At 36.2% G+C, this 13825-nt stretch overlaps 1 protein-coding gene across 8 annotated transcripts in view; it reads left to right on the top strand.

Annotated features, from left to right (window-relative positions):
* Window positions 1–13825, top strand: part of NCOA1 (nuclear receptor coactivator 1) — a 241570-nt gene that overhangs the window by 138478 nt on the left and 89267 nt on the right. For all 8 annotated transcript variants that reach the window (XM_043604407.1, XM_043604405.1, XM_043604408.1 and 5 more), the window contains one exon: window positions 11740–11845. In XM_043604407.1, coding sequence (XP_043460342.1) covers window positions 11757–11845 — 89 coding nt within the window. In that variant the 5' untranslated portion in view covers window positions 11740–11756. The remainder of the gene's footprint in view (window positions 1–11739; window positions 11846–13825) is intronic.

Raw genomic sequence — 13825 nt, 5'->3', positions numbered from 1 at the left:
GAGAGAGGAGTTTATATTTGTGAAAGAGAAAGGGAGAGAAAACAGAATCATCTAGTGACTGAACTCTGGCTGAGGTGTGTTTTTCTTTAACTCCTTCTTCATTGAGTGACTCTAATCACAATGAAGATGTTTATCTTCTCTATTTCTTCTTAATATTTATCAAAATAATTTTAAACCTGCCACGTAGTTGCAAGATTGGTAGGCCCTGTGTATTGCCCATTGCCCACTTTCACCAGTTGGAAACATTTTGTTACGTTTGCTTTATCTCTCTGTATATTTGCTACTATTTCTGCTGCTGCTGCTGAATCATCTGAGAGGAAGTTGTAGACATTTACGTTCTTCCACTCCTGAATATTCAGTGTGTTTCTCCTGCTTAACCCAACATAATAATGAAATTCAGGAAACAACATTTTCATTATTATTATTATTATTATTATTATTATTATCGTATTTAGAGTTCATATTAAATTTTTATCAGTCCTCTGATCCAGAATCACACATTGTGTAGTTGTTACATCTCTTTGGTTCCTTTAACCTGGAATCAGCTAAATGTCTTCCATAAAATGGACATTTTGGGAGAGTACAGGTCAGCTGTTCCGTATAGTAGCACTCATTTTGAACTTGATATCTGTTTCCATCTTTGTTCCTTTCTAAAGAGACTATGATATGGGACTTTGGAGATTCATGGATTTGTTAACTGAGAATCTTATCTGGTAGAACAAAGCCTGTAAAGATTTTTTTCAGGGGAAAGTCTGTTGAAACATGGTGGGAGCCCAGAATTCCAGAAGGTAGATTCCTAAAGATGATTTGGATGTTATTGAAAAGAATTTTATATGTGTGTGGATGTATATATATGATCTTAGAATCCAAGATTTATAAATTTTTGGACAAAAATTAGGGTTTGTATGGCAAAACTTTTTGAAGGAATAACACGTTTATATTTTAAGGTAAATTATATTTATAAGAAATAATTGGTTTTATATTATGATGAGAGAAGTCAGGATTGGGTATCCAATCAATTTTATTTATTTCTGTTTGACGTGTGGATCAAGAATTGAGAAGGCTCTCTGTTCGTGTGTTTGAAACTCCCTGTAAATACCACCCAGGATTTCTAGAGGTGGCACAATTTAATGTCAGCTTTTCTGAGAGAACTCCTAATGAAGAAGCATTTTAATGTAGAAGCAAAAGCAAATATTGGGAATCTGTTGTTGGCTTTTTACTTCTCAGTTATGTGACTATAGATTAGTTATATGAGTTAAAGCATAGCCAGATTCTGGAGCCAAATTACTTAATGATTTTTACCTCTGCTACGTATGATGTTAAGCAGATCAAGTAATGTTTCTATGCCTCACTTTCCTCATTTCTTACAATCTGTAAATAGGTTATAAAGTTACCTGTCTCATACTTTATGAGTGAATTGAATTAGTAAGGTTTATGAGTAAATAATGTAAATTCCAGGGGTGCCTGGGTGGCTCAGTCGGTTGAGCATCCGACTTCAACTCAGGTCATGATCTTGCCATTTGTGAGTTCGAGCCCCATGTCGGATTCTGTGCTGACAGCTCAGAGCCTGGAGCCTGCTTCGTATTCTGTGTCTCCTCCTCTCTCTGCCCCTCCCATGCTCATGCTCTGTCTCTTTCTCTCAATAATAAATAAATGTTAAAAAATGTAAATTCGATGGTTAGAACAATGATTGGCACATAGTAAATCCTGTGTAAGTGTTGGTCATCATCATTGTTATCTTCATCATCATCATCATTGTCAGTAGTTTGTAAGATAAAATTGTTGAACTCAATCAGTGATTCTGTAAGTAGAAATAATAATGCATACTTCATAGGGCAGTTGTGAAGAGTAAATGAGTTAATATATAATAAGATACATAAACTGTACACACACACACACACACACACACATCATCATTATTATTATTATATTGTCCTATCTTGTAATTAAATGCATGTTAATAGGCCTACTGTTTTGTGAACAATTTTTATTATTTTTTCTGCTCAAATTCTTTGTTACTGACTTGATACTGTGAAAATGGGAACAGGCAAGATAGGCATTTTGTATATTCTTAAGTGGCCTATAGTCAAAAAGTTTGAGAAACAGTGTACTAGATGACAATTGCTGGGGTCCCTCTGATTCTGAAATTTTGAATCTGAGTCTCCAGTTTAAAATTTATAAGCCTTACTGGGGCGCCTAGGTGGCTCAATTAGTTAAGTGTCCAACTTTGGCTCAGGACATGATCTCGCGGTCCATGGGTTTGAGCCCCATATCAGGCTCTGTGCTGACAGCTCAGAGCCTGGAGGTTGCTTCGGATTCTGTGTCTCCCTCTTTCTCTGACCCTTCCCAGCTCATGCTCTGTCTGTCTCTCTCTCTCTCTCAAAAATAAAAAACATTAAAAATTTTTTTTAAAAATTATAAGCGTTACTCTCATAGGTGTTATTCTGTTGAGAACACTGGAAAGTGAAATTTGAGTTTCACTTGTTTTGAGTTGGCCATTTGTTGGGCATTGTACTGGAAGGGATATGACTAGAGCAATTAGTATGATCATTGAGGAAATATAAATGCTACTTAACTAGCTATTCACCTGAGATGCTTGGGGAATTTTTTTTTTGGTTTCCCCATGGGTATCAATAAGGTTTTTGCCAAATATAAATGAATCAAGTAGGATGACTTAAGTTTTAAGCTAGGCTTTAAAAAATGTATATTCTTCTGCAAATTTGGGTAATGAGGATTGTATGTACATTTGTATGGTGATTTCATTCAAGCCACTTCTGCTCCAGCTAGGGGGATGATCCCAAAATTAACTGGAGGCTTACCTGACTTGATCATTTTCTAGTCAAATTTCTAGCCCTCAAAATATAATTTCATTGTTTTGGCAAATTATTAACCCATGCAGCTTGGTACTTCTACTGCCTTATAATGTTAAGGATCAAATTTCAGTATGTTTATTTTTCTTTTACTGATTTATATATGTACGTTTAACCATACTATATTCTGAAATGAGTTTCTGAAATATTTTGTGGGAAATTGAACAACTTCTGATCAGATATTGGAATAATTTCATGTAGTAAATGTGATTTTGGGTTTGGATAATCATCTGTAGATTATCTGTATCTAAAGCTGATCTTCATTCTCTTCTGGCCACTGATCTTCGTTCTCTTCTGCTCATTAGTTTCTGAATCTGTGAAGGAGAATGGAATTGACGGAAAGAGAGAGAGAGTGAAATTTTTATCACTTGGTGGTTTTACATCTATGACCACCATTTTCAAGGCTCTTACCTCTTTGCTAAACTATTACAAACTCTTCTCCTGTGCACATGCAAGTAAATATCAAACACTTATTTTATTGTTTACACAGTTAAAGAGAGCTGTGGCTAAGAAGACTGATTTTAATCTTTTTTTTTTTTTAAAGGAATACCAACATATCTTCCACAAGTTAGAATGATATAGTACCGATTTTTGGAAGTCATATACAGTATATCTATTAATTACCCAATGTAATTGTATGATAACTGGAATCATTTAATTTCATGGATTTGCAAGGAAATGTTGAGGGTGTTTCTGCCCAGTTGTTTTTCTATATGATAGCTGCCACAAATATGTATTTCATATGCCAACTATTTTTCCTCAGGGACAAATTCATACAATAGGAATATTTTAGCAAGGTGAATGCGTTCATGTTTATTTTTTAACTTTAAAAAATTAAATTTTAAATAAAGTCAATGAGAGGGATTTAAAATACTGGGTTTTAAAACTGATTTTTCGGGGCGCCTGGGTGGCGCAGTCGGTTAAGCGTCTGACTTCAGCCAGGTCACGATCTCGCGGTCCGTGAGTTCGAGCCCCGCGTCAGGCTCTGGGCTGATGGCTCAGAGCCTGGAGCCTGTTTCCGATTCTGTGTCTCCCTCTCTGTCTGCCCCTCCCCCGTTCATGCTCTGTCTCTCTCTGTCCCAAAAATAAATAAAAAGTTGAAAAAAATTAAAAAAAAAAAAAACAAAACTGATTTTTCTCTTCTTCCTATATTTTTGTTAATAAAAAACAAAAAATAAACTTTTATAGTTTTTCCAAACTTATTCTTTCCGTTTAGAAAAAAATAATGCAAAGAAAAAAAGCATTGTCTCTTAACCTAAACATAAATTTATTAAATGTATTACTTCAGACATGACACACTTGTAGAATTTAAAGTATTAAATCCTTGATAATTTCTTTATTATTAATATATAAAATATTTTGCACAAGATTTTCTTTTACTGTAAAAAACCTTTTAAGAAAAATCAGATGTTTTATAGAACCAATGAACTAAGAAAAAATGATGTCTTTATTTTTAAGAGTTCATTGCTTTGAATCCATTTCTTTGCCTTTGTTTTTTATTCCTGGGCATAAGAGTTCAGATCCTGGCAGGCCATTTGTGGCAGAGACTTATTGGGGTAGGGGTTCTTCTCGGGGCCAGGGAGAGCCACCATCTGAATTTTGGTCTCTGGCTTTGTGGATGCAGAGACTTTTTGTTTCCAGACCTTTAAGGAAATCTTTTTTAGGCATTAGCTTCAAAATATCTGGTTTTTAACAAGAAGTTAGGAGGCATTCAGAGAAATAAGAAAGTATGGTATATACCCAGGAAGAATAGCAATCAGTAGAAATTGTCTTTAAGGAAGTCCAGGCATTGCACTTACTAAACAAGAAAAAAATAGATAAATTGGATTTCATCAAAATTAAAAACTGTTCATAAAGAAAATGTTTGCAAATAATATATCTGGTAGAGGCTTAGTACCCTAATATAAAGAACTTTCATGGCTTAACAAAAAAAGACAAATAATCCAACTTAAAAATGGGCAAAGGACCTGAATAGACATTTCTCCAAAAAAAGATACACAATGGTCAATAAGCACCTGAAAAGGTATTCAGTGTCATTACTGATTAGGGAAATCAATGTAAATCAAAGCGGTAATGAGATACCATTTCACACCTCCTAAGACGACCAGAATTAAAATAAAATTACAAAACATAAAATAACAATTTTTGGTGAGAATGTGGAGAAATTGGAATGCTTGTACATTGCTGTAGCCACTGTGGAAGACAGTTTGGCAGTTTCTCAAAAAGCTAAAGAGAGTTACATTATTATGACTTAGTAGTTCCACTCTAAAATACCAAGGGAATTGAAGACATGTTCACATTTATGCATATAAATGATCAAGAATCATTCCTCATAAATAGCCCCCAAATGGAAAAACCTAATGGCCATCAACTGGCGGATAAACAAAATGTGATGTATACAAACAATGGAAAAGTATCCAACCATAAAAAAGGCGATGTAAATCCCAATACTTTCTTATCACTTGAGAAAGATTTCAGTTGACATTGCAATGAAAAGACAAGAGAAATTGAAAACTTCTTTTAGAGAACCCTAAGTGTCTGAAGATGCCAGTCTGAGAAATACTTCTTTATGGCAGTTGCCCACTGCAGGAGCTCTTTGTTTATAATGATTTTCCTATGTGATTCTTTTCATACAGCTGTCAAATTGGAGAGGTTCGGCCCTCAGAATGTCCCTCTCATCATGTCTGTGCTGCTTTGTGCTAATTGCCTGCTAAGCATTTTAAAGTATATTTATTAGAGCTGTTTACTAACATATTGTTACTTATTTTTCAAATTATGCGGTTCTCAGCTAAATCTGGGAGATGAGTGACAAATTTCTTATGTTCTAGAAATTTATAGTTCAAGTGAAACATAAAACACTGACCTATTTCTTCAGCCTCACCTATTTGGTTTTGTCTGATCTATTTGAGATAGATGTGGTTTCTGATTCCCAAAACTGTTCTCTACAGATTGCATGAGGTTGAGTATAACTTAGCAACTCTTTTTAAATCAGCAGGGTACTTTGACTTAGAAACCTTACCTCTTTTTAAAAGGTGGTATGCAAATTGTTTCCTGAAACCCACATTCTTTTCTTAATGAACCTTATTTAAGTACCCTTACTGGCATATATAAAGCCACTCCACAAATAGAACAGCTGTAATAGTTTTCACTCATCAGGGGATTTGCATTCCACTATCTGTATATTGTGTTTTGTAAATAGAAAGCAGTTAATACCAGAATCATATCATCAGCAAATTGTTGGTGACCCTCTCATAGCTTCTTACTGTTGGCTCTTATTTTGGTAGGTCAGCCTGTCTGGCTGCTGTTGAGTTATTGTCTAATGTCTCCTCAGCCTCAGAATCTTGGATAAATTTAGAAGATGTCAATCTCTAGCCAGTAGTCTGAGGGGAGCACAGTATGGGGGATCTTATTTTCAATCTAGGTTTATTTGTTGCTCAAAATGATCCAGTCTATGAAATTATATTATTTATGTTTACAGTTGTATCACTGTGACATGACTTTATGTTTTTATAGTACTATGAAATATTGTTTGAGGTTTTCCCTAAATAGTATATTTTTACCTTTTCAAAATTAGAAGAGATGTTCTCCAGTTTCTGGATCAAGAAGATAGGGCTTGGGTTTTTTCCCCCCCATTGAAAATAGGGTAAAAAGGATTTCGGATAAGCTCATGGTCTCACTTATAGGAAAGAATTCCAAAGCTTTATGAATGATTCCAGAAAATATATTAACCATAAAATATCTGAAATATCCTTTAAACTTTTACATGTCATATTAGTTAAATAATCAATTCTGATGCATCACCTATCTTAGCTTCTGTATCTTTTAGGCATGATGTTAGGTACTGGATATACAGTAAAAAGATCTAGTAATTGGCTTTGAGTTCATAATCTAGAATGGGAGACAAACAAGAGAATTATAATTTATAGCATAGTATACAGTATAGTATAGTACAGTATAGTATAGTATAATAAGCGTAGTATATTGCCCTTTCTATTTTGAGAGTCAGTAGAATTCCAGATGGGTAAATTCTCAGATAGGTACAACCTAATGTCTTTGGAGGCAAAGAAGATAGGCAGATAAGGAAGTAAGAAGTGGCCCCTGAGCATGAGGTGGGAATTAGCTAATTTCTTTCTTTTGGTTTAGCGAACTCCAGAGTCTTATCTTTCATTATATTCCCCCCTTCATTTTCTGCTCTCTTTTATTTCTATTTCTGTTGAAACGTTTAGAATTAATGTCCCATTATTATAAAGGTTATTGCACAATTTCATTATTTGTATTAATACATTTAAAAACATTACATTTTATTTCTATGTGAATATAGAATGAGGTGGCTTCTTCTGTGATATTTGGTTTTGTGATAACCTCATTTATGCTTCTGTGAGTTTCTTAGGAAAAGAAGGTAGCAGTTGTATTGGTTACAGTAATATATCACTTAGATGATTATTATTTTGTGTTTGGGTTTCAGAAGAGATACTAACAAACATGTCGGGTCTTTTGACATCTTTTTTATTGTGGTGATTGTTTTTACAAGTCTGGCCTGTTTGCCTTTGCATTGAGGTCGTCCACCTTGCAATTACTGTAATTATTTTTCTTATCATGGGTCCTTCCTCTCCCCCCACCACAAGAGATTTAACAAGTATTTTTTATGATGACATTACTCCACAACGCAACTCGTCTCATTTATTCATCATTAACAGAAGTCTGGAACGTAAACATCCAGCATATTTTATACATATTGAGTTTGAGGAGACAGTGGGATATCCAAATGAAAAAGTCCATTTAGCAGTTGGAAACTTAAATACCAAATTACTGAAATGAGAAAGATTGTACTTACCCTTTATAGCAGAAGTCTTAGAATGAAAATCAGATCTTGTCATTCCTCTGTTCTTAACCCTCCACTGATTGCTTAATTCAGTCAGAGTCAAGCTAAAATCTTTACAATGGTTTTTTATGGCCTTACACGATGTAGCCTCATCGTGTAATCTTTCTGAGCTCATCTGCTCCCTCACTCCCTGGTTCTAACTACACTGATCTCTTTCATCTTTTGCAAAAAGCATAGTTATGCTCCAGCCTTAAGGCCTTACAGCCCTTCCCTTTGTGCCTGCCAGGAGCACTCTTCCTCCAGATACCTTTCCCTTTCCTTCACATCCTTCAAGTCTTTGCTCTTATCTCACCTTCTCCATGAGGCCTTTTCGAACTACGCTACTTAAAACCGCTGTCCCTTCCCTTCTACACACTTACACCTCTGTTTTTGCCTGATTTTCCTCTATAGCACATATCACCTTTTAATATACTCTATAATTTACTTTTTAATTTTATTTATTATCTCTCTGCCTTACAATAGAATGAACCTCTATGAGGACATGAGGACAGTGATTTTTGTAAATTTTATTCACGGTTGTATCCCCAGTACCTAGAACAGAGGCTGGCATATACTAGGAACTCAGTAAATATTTGTTGCTGGTGAAATTAGGGCTACCCACGTTGTGATCAATTTAAAGTTTTCTGACTAATGTTTTCCTTTTCTGGGAACGTGGAATATAACCAAGGATTTTATTTTTAAAGTCTTTCCTTAGTGTCGGAACTAAAATTAACATACGTAATCTACATGTGTGTGTCTCTGTCTGTTTCCTATGGATTATATATATGTGTGTCATATATAATATATAACATATATAATCTGTTAAGTACATGATTGAATAGACGTTTAGTCACTTATTCACCAAATTCTATAATTGATGCACAGTAGGTGAGAGCTGATGGAAACTTTGTATATTATGTCCAAGAGGTTGAATGTTGTTCTTTCAGCAGTGAGGATTTAGTGAAGGATTTTAAACAAGAGATGGAGATGATCAGACTTACATTTCTGATAGCCTGCTCTGGTGGCTCAGGGAGACCATCTGGAAGGCTATTTTAATAGTCCAGCAGGAGGGGCGCCTAGGTGGTTCAGTCGGTTAAGTGTCCAACTCTTGATTTCAGCTCAGGTCATGATCTCACAGTTCGTGGGATCGAGGCCTGTCTGGGATTCTCTCTTTCCTCTCTCTCTGTCCCTCCCCCTGTCATACTCTCTGTCTTTCTCTAAATAAATAAACATTTGAAAAAAAGAAATGGTCCAGCAGGAGGTGATGAGAGGAGGCTGTGAAGAAGGGATGGATTTGGGAAATATTTAGGAAATAAAAATTGACAAATCTTGGTGTCTGCTTGCATATGGGGTATGAGAGAAGAGGTTAGAAGGACTCCAGCATACCAACTAAAAGAAGAAATATATGAGGTGAGGTTTAGTTCAGTTTGGAAAGTTGAATTTGAAGTGCCTGGGTAACATCTGGATGGAGATAGCTGGTGAGGAATTGGATTATGGCTCTGAGACTTAGGAGGTCTGAGCTAGAGGTGGAGATTTGGGGATAATCAGTATAGAGATGTGTTTTGAAATCAGGCTGAGTGAGTAGTATCACCCGAGGATAATGTATGTAGTCTGAGGGAAAAAGAGGCCTTGGACATTAGGACCTTGAGGAATTCTGACCCCCAAGAATTGGGCAAAAAGTACTTAGAATAAGATCAGAAGAAAACGACACTGTTCTAGTCAGGTTTGATTTATGCATCACTTCTTTGGAGAGGGCCCCAATTAAAATTAGGTCTCCTCTGTTGCTTCTCTCTATGAGAAACATTCTATTCTATTCTTTTCCTATTCTTTTCCTTTTCCTTTTGTAGTCTTTTCCTTTGTAACTTTTATCACAGTTTAAAATTATATGTTACTTTTGTGTCTTATTTTCCTATGTCTCCCGCTCCCTGAGGGCAGGAACCTCTATTTTGCTGACCATTTATTTGCTCAGCTTTTAGCACAGTGTCTGATGCATGATAGATGCTTGATTTATTTGTTAAGTAAATGAAGGAAGTACGGGATCACAGAAGCCAATGGGTGGCAGTGTTTCAGAAGGTTATTTCAAATGCTGCTCCAAGTAGGCCAATAAAATAATAATAATAATAATAATAATAATAATAATAATAGCATATATTGAGCACTAACAAATGAAGGCATGAAAAGTGTCCATTGTATTTATTGATAAGAAGGTTTGGGATGAGTTATCCACAAGTGAACCCTAGGCCCTCATGGAGCTCTCTGTCTAAAGAGAAAATAACAACAGTCAGCATTCTCCAGGAACTAGAGTATGCTCTTTACATGCACTGTTTCGTTCAGTCCTTACAACAGATCTGAAGGTGGGTGAAGGTAATTATTATCTGTATGTTATAGATGAGGAATTGGGTTTAAGGAGATTATACACTTTGCCCAAGAATAAGTAGGTACTGGTTAAGCCAGGACTTCAACTTAAGGCCTTTCTGACCCCACAGCCCATGCTTTCAACCACCAGGCTCCAGTAGGGGGACCCAGTTGATTCCTCATCAGGGAACTGATATCTTGGAAATGACATTTGAGCAGGAATGGTTTAGGTGCTGTTTATAGGACAGATTAGAAGTGAGAGTGACTGGAATTGAGAAACCAGATACATGGATCTTGCATTAATCCAGAATGAAGCATTGGGTTCCAACTAGAATCATAACTATGTCTGAGAATAAAAAGGAGGGGACAATCTGAGATCTCTTATTAAGGAAGAATTGACAGGACATGGATACTGATTAGAAATGAGAAGTAAAGGAGAAAAGTAAAAAGCAATTACAAGACTGCAATCCTAGGGGTTGGAGGTTTTTATGAACTGCACTTCTCATGTGGGAGAAATTCAGAATGTGCCCCTTTTGTTGCATGAAATAATAAATTCATGATTAGAATTTTAGTTATTATTTGTACACAGAAAAGGGGGAACTGACAGTCTTTGGTATTGACAAAGGACAGGCTAGAGACAGTAAGTTTCAGGACTAGAGAAAAAGGATTTGCTCACATGTATTAATTAAAACCATGTGAGAGATTCTTATGGATCTCAGCATTCTTTATAATAAGCTTTATAAGCACAGTTGTCATTGCTGTGGAAAAGGAAAAGTTAAAGGTTTTTCCTCTTTAGCAAGGATTTTCTTTCCTTTTTCAAGGGTAGATGGGGTGAAAACAAATGGGGGAGGTATGCTGTTTGGCACTAATAACATACAAAAGGTCGTGATGAATATAAGGCCAGGGATAGGATTCTGAGTTTCGTTAGGGATTCTACAGAGAATAGTGGTTGGTAGGGACAAGTCAGAGTGGATCTGTAAGTGTAGTCACTACCTGGCACAACATGTGAGAGAGAGACCTGACTGGCGTGCTCAGGGAAATGACTTTGTGTTCTCTGGCATCTATACCAAGATCCTAACATAGACTAAACATTTGATCTTTGTCGCCTGACTACATAAACACAAGGTTAGGAGTATAGAATTCAGAGTTGGTAAGTACCAAATCTAATTCATTGCTTCAACTTTAATTGTAGATGTATTATTTATTTTCTTAGCAGTATAAAATCCCAAACCTTATGAGTAAAAGTTGTTTCAAGTTCTTTTCAAAGCATAACCTAAAATAAATACATATAAGAAATAATTTCTCTGACTCCCAGTTATACATTGTTCTTAGAAACATCTGAAAGTGATTTTTTTCTCTGAAAAAAGATTTCTGTCTATTTCATTATTCTAATAATACTTTCATCCTATTTGACCTTTGTGATTTCATAAGGGACTATTTATTTTGTTTTACAAATACAGAAAAGAAAGTGTAGAAACACTAAATAGCTGATGACTCTCTATAGATGGGGATACTTTTATGATGGCTGTAATTAGGTATTCACAGAGACCCTGTAGTGTTTAGATATCTTCTAACATAAGGGAGCTTCCTCCTCTCCTGTGGTTAGAAAGCTCACCAGAGTAGATTTCTCATTGTTGTCCTTCCTTTTTTTAGGTGTGAAGTTTTTCAACATGAGTGGCCTCGGGGACAGTTCATCCGACCCTGCTAACCCAGACTCACATAAGAGGAAAGGATCGCCATGTGACACACTGGCATCAAGGTAGGAACACTGTTTTCTTAGTCTAGATCTAGGAGAGCTTCTTTATCATTTTCATTACCACTTAAGAGTTCTTTCTTGCTAAATCTACTCCAAGTTTTCTGTTCTTCTTGGAGTCCCTTATACTCCCCATGTTTTCTTGTTTCCCCGGGACTTTTGCACATGCTGCTCCCACAGTCTAGCTTGCTCCCTCTAGATTTCTTGTAGTCAATACCTATACATTCAACAGATACCAGCTTAGACATTACCACCTTAAAAGGAGGCTTCTCTTACTTCCATAACTATTATGTTAAGTCTCCCCCATTCCTGTATCTGTCTCACATGTATGTTTATAGCTCTGATCCATAATTTCAGGTTTTTACTAGTTCATGTGATTATTTCGTGAATTTCTGGCTTCTCCACTACATGCTTAGGCTGCTATTTGGTAAGGACCTTGTCTGTTCTTACTATTATATGCCTAGTTTGTAGCATAGTGTGTGGCTTATATATAGTAAGGACATAGTAAATATTTGTCACGTGAATAAATAAATCTATTGTATATCTTTAACCTGCTATCTTAGAACGTTATGTTAGCAGAACTAAGAAATATCATTATTTTTATAATATTAATATTAGGATTTTTTTTTTTAATTTTTTTTCAACGTTTATTTTATTTTTGGGACAGAGAGAGACAGAGCATGAACGGGGGAGGGGCAGAGAGAGAGGGAGACACAGAATCGGAAACAGGCTCCAGGCTCTGAGCCATCAGCCCAGAGCCCGACGCGGGGCTCGAACTCACGGACTGCGAGATCATGACCTGGCTGAAGTCGGACGCTTAACCGACTGCGCCACCCAGGCGCCCCTAATATTAGGATTTTAAAGAATGCCTATCTGTGAAATTAAATATTTGTGTATCATAAGGAATATGGTCACCTTAAATAGGCTAAAAGAGAATTGTTGCTAAGGAGATTCTAACAAATGCCAGACAGAGAAAGAAACTCACTCGCATCAAAAGAACAGCTTCCCACCTGAGAGGAGAAGAGTGGGGATCTTATTCCATTCATCTTCTAGGATCTAGAGAAAGCTTTCTCAGCCTTCACACTATTGACATTGTCAGCCAGATAATTCTTTGTTGTGGGCAGCTCTCCTGTATGTTGTAGGATACGTAGCAATATCCCTGGCTTTCACACACTGGACGCCAGTAGCATCTTTCCATCAGTTATGATAACCAAAGTGTCACATCAGTTGTGACTACCAAAAAATGTCTTCAGACAGTTGTCAAATGTTTGTCAGGGATGGGGAAAGCAATATGGCCCCCATTGATCATCACTGATCTAGAGAGTGAAGAGGCAGAAGATTCTTCTGTCCCTGGATTACATGCTTCTTTCTCGTGGGGGATAAAGAAAGGATTTTAACAGGGGAGTAAGTGCCAGGGCTCCAGTCTGGAGAGAGAAAAGTTGATCAATTAAAAGAACTGTCACAGATCATAACTTAAGTATTCATAACCACAGGTAAGTGTCCAGATGCTCAGAGGAATGTTGATATTGAGATACAATCCAGATTTGTGTTGTCAAAGTTAATGTTCTTGTTTTATCTGTATGTAAAGTCAGTCCCTTTCAAAGGAAAATGTAAGAGTAAATAAATAGGGGTGTCTGGATGGCTCAGTCAGTTGGGCATCTGACTTTGGCTCAGGTCACAATCTCATAGTTTGTGAGCTCGAGCCCCACGTCGGGCTCCCTGCTGTCAGTGCAGAGTCTGTTTTGGGTCCTCTGTCCCCCTCTCTCTTTCTCTGCCCCTCCCATGCTTGTGCTTTCTCTCTCTCTCTCTCTCTCTCTCTCTCTCAAAAAATAAATAAATATTTAAAAAAAGAATAAATAAATAAAACTGTTGTTTTTTAGATTTAATTTTTTATTTGGGGAAATTTTTTAAATCTATGTTAAGAATAGACTCTAAGAAACTATATATATCCATTACATATAATTGTTCATATTTTGTGGTATTGTT

The sequence above is a fragment of the Prionailurus bengalensis genome, chromosome A3 (assembly GCF_016509475.1).
Source record: "Prionailurus bengalensis isolate Pbe53 chromosome A3, Fcat_Pben_1.1_paternal_pri, whole genome shotgun sequence".
In the NCBI taxonomy this organism is placed as follows: Eukaryota; Metazoa; Chordata; class Mammalia; order Carnivora; family Felidae; genus Prionailurus; species Prionailurus bengalensis.
The sequence above is the reverse complement of the archived record's forward strand: the minus strand, read 5'-3'. Positions and strand labels throughout refer to the sequence as shown.